The sequence below is a fragment of the Borostomias antarcticus genome (assembly GCF_949987555.1).
Source record: "Borostomias antarcticus genome assembly, chromosome: 7".
Lineage (NCBI taxonomy): Eukaryota > Metazoa > Chordata > Actinopteri > Stomiiformes > Stomiidae > Borostomias > Borostomias antarcticus.
In genome coordinates this window covers 12,359,453-12,369,449 of record NC_140240.1, presented here as the reverse complement: position 1 = coordinate 12,369,449, position 9,997 = coordinate 12,359,453, and the positions used below count along the sequence as shown (strand labels likewise).

The window sequence follows — 9,997 nt, the reverse complement described above, 5'->3', positions numbered from 1 at the left end:
ATTTTTTGAACCGATATATTTGACAGAATCAGTATTCTATGCAAGATTATAGGTATAGGTACAGTATAGGTATAGGTACTGCATTTGTAATGCGCTCCCCATCCAGTTGTTACACTGGCCCGGAGCGCAGCCCGAGGGCAGAAAGAAAGGGAGAGGAAAGATTGCACAAAAAGGGAGGACAGTACAGAAGGACAGTCTAGCACTCAAGCACACAGTGTGGGGAAAAAAGCTCACACAAACAACTCTCACACAACACAACAGCAAGTGAACCTAGGAGTCCGTTATGGGGAACAAATGGGTTTTTAGCAATCTTTTAAAGGTCCCTACGGTGGGAGCAGACTTGGTGTGAATGGGGAGCTTGTTCCACAGTTTTGGAGCCAACACAGCAAAGGCGCGATCTCCCAGCCTTACTGTGTTGGACCGTGGAGGTCTCAGCCACATTTGGTCGTCCGACCTGAGTCCGACCGCGAGCTGGAGGTTTTGACCAGTAAATCCATGATGTAGGCTGGGGCAAGGCCGTTCAATGCTTTGTAGACAAAGAGGAGGATCTTGAAAGATACTCTCTGTCTGACTGGAAGCCAGTGGAGGGAGACAAGGACCGGTGGGATATGGTCCCTCAACTTCCCGGTCACAAGCCTAGCTGCCGCGTTTTGGACCAGCTGAAGGCGTTTGATAGTCCCATCAGCGAGTCCAGCATAGAGGGCATTGCAATAATCCAGTCGGGAGAAGATTAACATGAGCACTACTCTCACCAGGTCACTAGGAGAGAGGAAGAGCTTAATCTTGGCGATGGTGCACAGCTGGTAAAAACAAGACTGTACCGTGGCGGTCACTTGAGGGTCGAACTTGAACTCGGAGTCAAATGTGACTCCGAGATTCCTGACGTGGGGCCTGACCAAAGAGGATAGGCTTCCCATGTTGTTGGACGTCTGACTAGTCAGGTTGGTGGACCCACAGATGATGATCTCCGTCTTGCCTTCGTTCAACTGGAGAAGGTTTTGAGCCATCCAGACACTCGTTAGCTCGAAGCCCAAACACGCCCACCCAAGCGATGAAAACGCGCAGGGCACGCGGACGCGAGCGGAGACACGTAAATATGGCAGCCACCACCAGTATCTTGTCTCTAACTGATGTGAAAAATAAGCTGAAAGAAAATGAATATAAATAGGCCAAACCTAGCGGCAGTTTTGTGTAGCCTTATTTATTTACGGCCATTTCATTTCCATTCTGCCACATCACAGCCTGACAAAACAGTGATGGATCCTGTTGTGATTGAGAGGATAAATCGCCATTCCATCCAACTGTGATGCAACAGCATGCAAGCCAAACAGCTGTGACAGCCTAAGCGATTAATAAATGCTACTGCTACTTGCTACTGCCTGTCGGATCCGTAAAATACCCAATCCGAGTCGGGTCTCAGGTCTCTGTCCTACTCCTGCTCTCGGGTTCAGTCTCTAATATCTCGGGACAAAATCGGGCCCGGTATACATATTTAAAAAAATGATCGGATCTAGTCGGATCTCTGAACGAATGTCTCGGGTCCATCTCGGTTTCGGGTTCACATTTTAGACCCAAGAAGACCTCTACCTGGGGCACCTGTAATAGTGACACTATTGCTTTCTAAAATGTGCTTAGCTAGACTTGTTAGCATCTGTGTGTCTGATTGATAGATGTTTAGGTTGAAAAGGGACTGCAATAGAACAGAATAACGAACTATATAATTTTTTACCGTCAATTGCTGCCATGGTTTCCACTCTTTCCGCCATGTTTTGCTGTCCAGAATGTCATGAAACGTCAACTCGTAAACTCGGGTATCATCGTTATTTCCCAATTTCCCACTAATTAATTACGACCTTGGAGGGCCGTTCATGTGCTCGTAACTTGTAAATGTGGTAAATACGATATTTCTGAGGAACACTTGAATGCAGCAATAGCCTTTTCTGCTCCAAGGTTATTAATTACTTTAAACCGTAAAATAATGTTATGCTGTTTTTAGCAGATGTTAGCTTGTTAACCTAAATTAGCTTAAAGCATAGTTATGGCTAGCTAGCAAGCTTAGCCCGCTAACTAAGTTAACAGCTAATTTACTATTGAATATATAACATTATATAGGCCTACTGCTTTTGCTTCTTAAAGATTGTAATAGTGAATGGAGACCTACCCAGCTTTACAGGAACAGTGTTGCTCCTTTATGTCGCTGTCCTCTGTCTGAATCGCCAGGTGATGTACTGGTCCACTTTTGATCTGTAGGATTTAGCTCTATCTTTATTTCATTACCGTGATTTCATTGCCGAGTCAGTCTGACATCCTGAATATATCCTTCAAATGCATATAGTAGACAATTCGGCCTGCTTCTGTCTGAAATTGCTTATTTGTTTTTCCCAAAATTAGACACTATTTCTCCAGCAGCAGTGGGAGCGCCATGCTGGCTCTGAAAGCTTGTCGGACTTAGCAACAGTAACTAAGGGGGGCAGGCCTTAGCGAAGGGTGACCTGTGGGATTTCATGTCTATTCAAAATTAGTCTCACTCAAGGGATGTAGGTTTTGGCAATAAACCTTGTCAATCGTCACACTGCCCAATCAGTGGCGAGACTGGCGACGCAAATTAATCTGATTCGGGCCAAGAGATTCTCTCGGCACCAATCAGATTCGATCTAGACTATTTTGGAAGAGCACCGTCGCTGCGTCCGGGGCTGGCTCCACCCAAGACGACTGTGATTGGTTTAAAGACATACTGAGGTTTTTTCCCCTCCTATTGCAGAATGGTAATATGTCCAGCCAGACCTGTCTACGGCTCTGGCACAGCGTAAATTAAGTGTGGAGATAGGTCTGGCTATGCGAGACTAATTCAAAATAAACTAGGCTCTCTACCACAGCCATAGCCCTCGTCTCCACTAGAGGGCAGCGGAAGGGAGGGCAAATCTCTATCTTGTAACAGTAGATGGATATCAACTTTATTGATCCCAGAGGGGAAATTCCTGTGTTGTAGCATACACGCAACAATCCACACAACAAAAAGACAGTTGGCCCAAATTGCACAAAGGGCACAATAAATAAATAAATAAAGCATAATGAGGTAGTGTATAGTGGGTACAGCGAGTCCACAGTCTCAGCTGTACCATGAAGTCAATCAGACTGTCAAATCAGTCATATCCTGCTGTGGGTCAATTAAAGTGAATCAGAAGTGAATATATAATCAGTTGTATAGTATAGTAAAATAGCTGAGAGCTGTTAAAGTCATGTCTAAAACTGTCTAAAACAATGTACCGTTTAGTGATTTATATATAATATAATTATTGACATAGGGCTATGATTAATTATAAACTCTGATTCCTCATCATCAAACTTTAGGCTACTTTTTTTATTTTTTATTTTAACAGACTATGAACTGTCACAACCCTACCGCCCTTAAGGGAACAATCATTAATCATTACATCTATCCCTCACTGGGTTAATTTGGTTTCCATTGCCTGTTCTTATGTCATTTTGTTCTTGACAAATTGCACAATAATCAATAAAGATTTTCAACTTGAATATTTTGTTCATCGAGATCAGCAATGATGATTGATGATTATAAGTGTTCCCTTAATTTTTTGGAGCATAAAGACATATAAGCTATATTGTAACGCACAAAATGCACAAGGAACATTCCATATCCAAATTTTTCAAAACATCCATGTTTGAACTGCAGAAGTTGCTGACGCTAGCATCGGCCTACAAAATGGCGATTATCCTTCCTCATGCCCTCCTCCAAACCAGAGCCAGCTCCCCTACCACATTCGAACTACTAGAACAGGACCGCACATTACACCCGAGAATTGGGTTTGGAACCTATGGAACTCAACCCACTATAACTCAACGTTGGACTGAACATGAATGTTCCTCGATAATGATATCGATCCCTCAGGATTGTACGTGTTATGCAGTACACTGATAATTGTTCAGACATCATTATTTACAGGCTGAAAGTACACAATACAAGTGAACATCTACAGTATCTAATACATTCCTAAGACACCAAAACAAGAGAGTTCCAACAAGTCTCTGTTTGTGCATGAAGCATTGACTGGCAACTTCCATTGTCAGTAGCACATTTCCCACCTGCTCTATCTACTTGAGCAGAGATGTGTGCTGAAGGTAATGCATACCTGTACTGAACACAATTTAATCAGAAGGCAGCTGGCCTCAGAATGCTGAATTGCGCCACATAATGCAAACTGTTACAAATCATGTGGTCTGCAAGCTAGTTTAAAAGGGAACACAATGACACGAAGCACATTTGGATGGACAAAGTCTGCTCTGACACCCTTGCTGTGATACACGTGTGTGCAGTGATGCTTTTTGATTTTTTTGTTACAAAATAAGCTATTCATATTTTTGAACATCATCCCTGGACTATATCGTAGCATGGAGTTAGTTTGAATGCTAACATGTACAAGCCAAGTACATGGATGCATTTATGTCTCTACCTGTCTCTCCCTCTCTCTCTCCAGAAAGCTTCAGTTGCTGGTCGGAGTTTGGGTGGACATTTTTGGTGAGCAGCCATGGCGCCTGTCGTAGGGGCTCCACAGGGCTACACTCCTCCCGAAGGTGGCTGGGGCTGGGCAGTGGTGGTGGGGGCCTTAATCTCCATTGGTTTCTCCTACGCCTTCCCCAAGTCCATCACTGTCTTCTTCAAGGAGATTGAGGTGATCTTTGACGTGAACACCAGCCAGGTGTCCTGGATCTCCTCCATCATGCTGGCTGTCATGTACGGTGGAGGTAAGCCCCCCAAAAACATTACATGACTATAGTAAGCTCAAAGTACAGTCATATGACATTTTATTTGATCTATAATTATTTTTTATAGGAGTTTCTCTGAAACAATTATATTTTCCTAACCTTTACCTTTTTAACCCAGACCTCTGAAACTGCCTTCTCATGCCTATTCAAAAGGCTTGGGCTGGAAGGCACTGCATACTTACATACTTACATACTTACAAGACTATTACAAACAAAAAAACATTTTGATGAGTAAGAGCCTCAAAAGAAAACGACTGGTGCACTAAGGTTTTCCAGCACACAACTTTGACACCTACAGTACAGTAGGCTACTGTGGCTATGTTGGTATGGTACTTCAAACATGTACTTACCACATCAGATTTGTATAAAAATGTGCAGGCCTACATATACAGTATACAGTATGTTTAGGCATTGATGCTGTGAGTTGACGTGCCAAAGGACACTGAAATCGGTGTAGATACGGGTGAGATATAGGAGGCAGGATTTGGGGATTTTGAATGGAAATGCCAGCCACCGCATATGACTTTCACCTGCATTTTGCATAATAATACACCATAGATCATTACTGAACTGTAGGATTGTACTTTTGTTCTCATGGCTCAGTATTCTCTCATCTCTTGGTGAGATTGCAAGCACTCTATCTTGTGGACAGTGGTGCGTTACACCCGGTCTTTCTCTGCTTTCTCATCAGCCACCTACGGTTCTCTGTTTCCCTCCCATTGACTGTGAGCAGTGAGGTCACGAAGCGCCAGATTAAGATTAAGAGTATTGTCCGAAATGAGACGGCTAGACTTGAATCACACAACACTCTCATGGAAATAAAATTAATGGAGCGTTTCGAGGGCTCTTACTCCTCCATTGAGGCGTTGTACTTAAGAGTCCTATCTGTTTCCAGAGTCTGGGGATGGGTTTCAGTCCTGCTCTTTAATGTGACCGGATTGATGTTTTCGCTTGTGATGGACAGGTGAGATTGTCTACATGTAACCGAGTGAAACTGGGTTCTCGTGAGTCTTCGAGTAGGTAGCGAGTTGTTTAAAATCACAAGCTGGCTTTTCATTGGCGCAGCTGGTTAAAACAGTGTCAGTCACGTGGGAGACCCAGGTTCAATTCCCACCCAAACTTCCCACCCATGCCAAAATTAATGGGTTACATACATACATAATATATGACAGGCCAATGTGGTGTCCGGGTGGACGTTCCTGTACCAGCAGGATGAATCGGACGCTCGATGATGTCAGATAGGTCTCGTCAGCCAAGCGTTGGAAGTGCTCTTTTCATCTGCATGACATTCAACACGCACACAGCAGTCATCAGAGATGAGGACAAAGATGTCCCTGTTTAGAGGAGCCCCACAGAGGAGCTGTCTCGTTCTCTGCAGGAACACAAACTAATACCCATGAGAGAAAAGTCTGAGAAAATAAACCTTTTTACTTTATTGCCCACTTTCTTTTGCAAATTGACCGTATAATTCTACTGCATAACGGTAATTAAATTGTTTAAATTGTATAGCCTAGTGCCTATAGTGAAATGTTTGAGTGGGAAATACAAGCAACAAAACTTTTTTGGATTCATATTATGCACTTTAGAATGTAGCATGTACTGCCTTAATACTTAGTAATAGCATCAGAAACCCTGGAACTCTTTCTAAGTCGTTCATACACAATGCAGTTTATGCCAGAGAGAGGCGAGTGTAACTGGGTGAACTCTGTGTAGATACAGTATCACATCCAGACAGTCACCGTATCACCCTGCTAGGCAGAGCTCTCGGCCCCACCGAGGTAGCAATGCTGTTTTGCAGCACCTCCTTTCTGAAGATAGAGCTTAGCTTCAGCACGACACGAGGATCTGCATAAGCGGAAGGTCACGCCAGGGTCCTGTTGTAATATTCTCTGGTTATGAAATTGTCCCCCTGTCTCTCTCTCTCTCTCTTTCATATGTAGCTTGTCTGTTCACTTGGCTCTGGACACACGATTGAACGTTCATGCTGAGCACATGACTGCGTAGGATGACCTTTAACCTTGTACAGAGCCAGAACACATCGTGAGACTTGACCTACTGTACTGTATCGACCGTTAGCAAAGACAAAAAATACTGTTGTGTCTGTTCCTCTGAATATTCATGTCTGTATTTCATATGCACATTTGCTGTGTTGCTGGACTTTGTTTCCTAAAGCAATGTCTCATGACTGTTATGATCAGAGAGTCACTAGTCACACTACTTGATTTCATGCACCTATGCAGGGATCAAGAGGTATCTGGTCTTCACTAAACGCTCACTGTTAGCCATTTGGTACAGATGTAATGGTACGCCTTTCAATCCCTTATCTATCACACTCATAGTGATATAGCCTACAGTGGTTTTGCCCCAAGACCTGTTTATGCTAACCAACTACAAGAGAGGAGGAAGGAACTCATTGTTAGCATTCAGACAGCCTGCCTAATGCAGACTAAGAACCCTTTGTCTAGCTCCAGGCTAGCAAATGAGTCTGGACAATCTCTAAACAAAAACTGTCAGATTCTATTTGGGTTCCCTCTGCCGTGTGGGGATTTGGCACGTAGACCGGAGAGTCGTCAACCACGCGAACCCTCGCTCGCTCTCCTCATTGCCTGTGGTTACAGGCCGGTCAGCGGGACAGCTAGCCAGCTGACCCCTCCATGTTATTTATATGACATGTTTTGGTTTATGGTCGCATATTATCACATGCATCCAAGATTTATCCCATCTCCTTCTGTATCTCTGTTTCTGTCTCCGCCTCATGGGAAACTCCATGTTCACAAGGTCTTGCCCATGTAATCAGACTGAGAGGTTGTGATGAGGCTTCACATTGGAAACGGTCCTTTGGATTCTGTTCTAATTCTAAGCTATGTCAGTGACAAATGCATACATTCACCTCAAAGTCAAAGTCAAGTTTCTTAGTCACATGCTGCATCAGAGCACAAATAGCGGTGACATATTTTTCTGTTAGCTCCCAGGTGAACCTTTCTCGATTCATCGCGATTGTGCTGTTTTGTGTGAGATTGCATTGTGAACGGTGGCGAAAGCAGATATATTACTGCAGTGCAGCATTGTGAGAAATCATTGCAGAAGTTGTGTGATTTCACAGGGGTGTGGATCTGAGGCCCTCTGGTGGTCAAAGGTGGAATTGTTCTTTGACATAATGCTATTGAATCTCTCGATGAATACTTGAGAAACTGCACTGTTCCTATCACCTTGACTGTATTCTCTCTCTCTCTCTCTCTCTCTCTCTTTCTCTGTTATCATCTGTCCATCCTAGGGCCTATCAGCAGTATCCTGGTGAACAAGTATGGGAGCCGTCCTGTTGTAATGGTGGGGGGCCTATTGTGTGGGGGAGGCCTCATTGCTGCCTCCTTCTGCAACACCATTGAAGGGCTCTACTTCTGTATTGGAATAGTGGGAGGTATTTCATTTAGGTTTCCTATTCTTCAATATGTTTGTTATTAGTGATCTCCGTCGCCACCCAGTGTACTCTTTTGACACTACACCCCTCTCTCCTGTGTGCTTTAATGCATCATATCACACTGCAGGCCTTATTAGTATGTTACACTTCATTCATTACTCTCAAATATGATAAATCAGTATATTTAATATTAGAATTGGAAGACCAACGTTAACCTTGAGTGTCATTTGTTTTAACAGGTTTAGGTCTGGCATTCAATCTCAATCCTGCCCTCACTATGATTGGCATGTACTTCTACAAGAGGAGACCCCTTGCTAATGGGATCGCCATGGCTGGCAGCCCTATATTCCTGTCCACTCTGGCCCCACTGAACTCCTGGTTGTATGACCAGTTCGGCTGGAGGGGCAGTTTCCTCATTTTGGGTGGCGTGCTGTTCAATTCCTGCGTGGCCGGCTCTCTCATGAGACCCATCGGACCCAAACCTCAGCCTCACCCAAAAGAGGCTGACGCGGAGGACAAGACGTGTATGCAAAAGGTCAACAGCATTTTCGACCTCTCGCTCTTCAAACACCGCGGCTTCCTGCTCTACCTCCTGGGCAACATCATCATGTACTTCGGCCTCTTCGCCCCGCTGGTGTTCCTCAGTAATTTTGGCAAGAGCAGGGGAATCCCAAAAGACAAGGCCGCCTTCCTGCTCTCCACCATGTCCTTGGTGGACATGGTGGCCCGGCCCACCATGGGCCTGCTGGCCAACACCAAGTGGGTCCGGCCCAGGGTCCAGTACTTCTACGCCGCCTCTGTCCTGTATAATGGTGTGTGCCATGTGTTCGCCCCATTCTCAGTGGACTACACAGGCTTCATTGTCTACTCCATGTTCTTTGGCTTTGCCTACGGCTGGGCCGGCGCTGTGATGTTTGAGACGCTCATGGACCTAGTGGGTATCCAAGGCTTCCCCAGTGCTGTTGGACTGGTCACCATCATGGGATGTGGGCCTGTGTTGTTAGGCCCACCTTTGCTGGGTGAGTATGCATTCATATACTGTATGGAGTCAACTCCAATAAGGAGATAATGGCACGTTTGATTGGTGTTATTCATACTCATAGATTTACAAATAAGCTATAATGTTATACAATATAACTGGTATGCTAAAATAGGCTACTGTAAATTGAAATTCTCTTTCCATTTCATCCTCACAGGTAAATTCAATGACATCTATCACGACTACAAGTACACATACATTGGCTGTGGCATCATCCTTATCTTCGCCAGTGCGTTCCTGTTCGTGGGGATGGGCATCAACTACCGACTGTTGGACAGAGAGAAGAAAGAGGATGAGAAGAAAGACAAACTGGAGGACAAAGAGGAGGAACCCAACAAGGACAATGCTGCCAAGGAGATCGAGACCAACACCGAGAAGAAAACGGCAGAGGACGCTGTCTGATGATTCATCGTTCATTCCCACTTGTTCTTTAATATCAATGTTATCAATGAGTTGAAATGTGTGTATCGTATCTTTACATGACAAAACAGAAGCGTTTCCTTTCTTTTTGGACTCTGCAGACGGCAGAATTCAAGAAAACATAATTATCCAACCCCATTTCCACGCCTCTCTTTTGTTTAATAATGTAGCCTATAATTAGCATAGTATTATCACCACAATGAAATGTCCTTGGGTTGTGCCTTGGTGAGTGTGTGAGGTAAGACTGATGAACCATAGTTGCACTTTCTACAATGCACTTTAAGCATTTGCAACGTGTGTATTCAAAAGCACATGTCTTTTGTGACAGCACTTAACAG

General features: G+C 44.3%; 1 protein-coding gene across 1 annotated transcript; it reads left to right on the top strand.

Annotated features, from left to right (window-relative positions):
* Window positions 1-4,544: 4,544 nt before the first annotated feature.
* LOC311311598 (monocarboxylate transporter 1-like) lies at window positions 4,545-9,641 on the top strand (the record flags this gene model as incomplete). The annotated part of the gene is made up of 4 exons (XM_084441348.1): window positions 4,545-4,761; window positions 8,057-8,200; window positions 8,440-9,219; window positions 9,397-9,641. The coding sequence occupies 4 exons, from the start codon at window positions 4,545-4,547 to the stop codon at window positions 9,639-9,641; spliced, it is 1,386 nt and encodes a 461-aa protein (XP_084297474.1).
* Window positions 9,642-9,997: the final 356 nt, after the last annotated feature.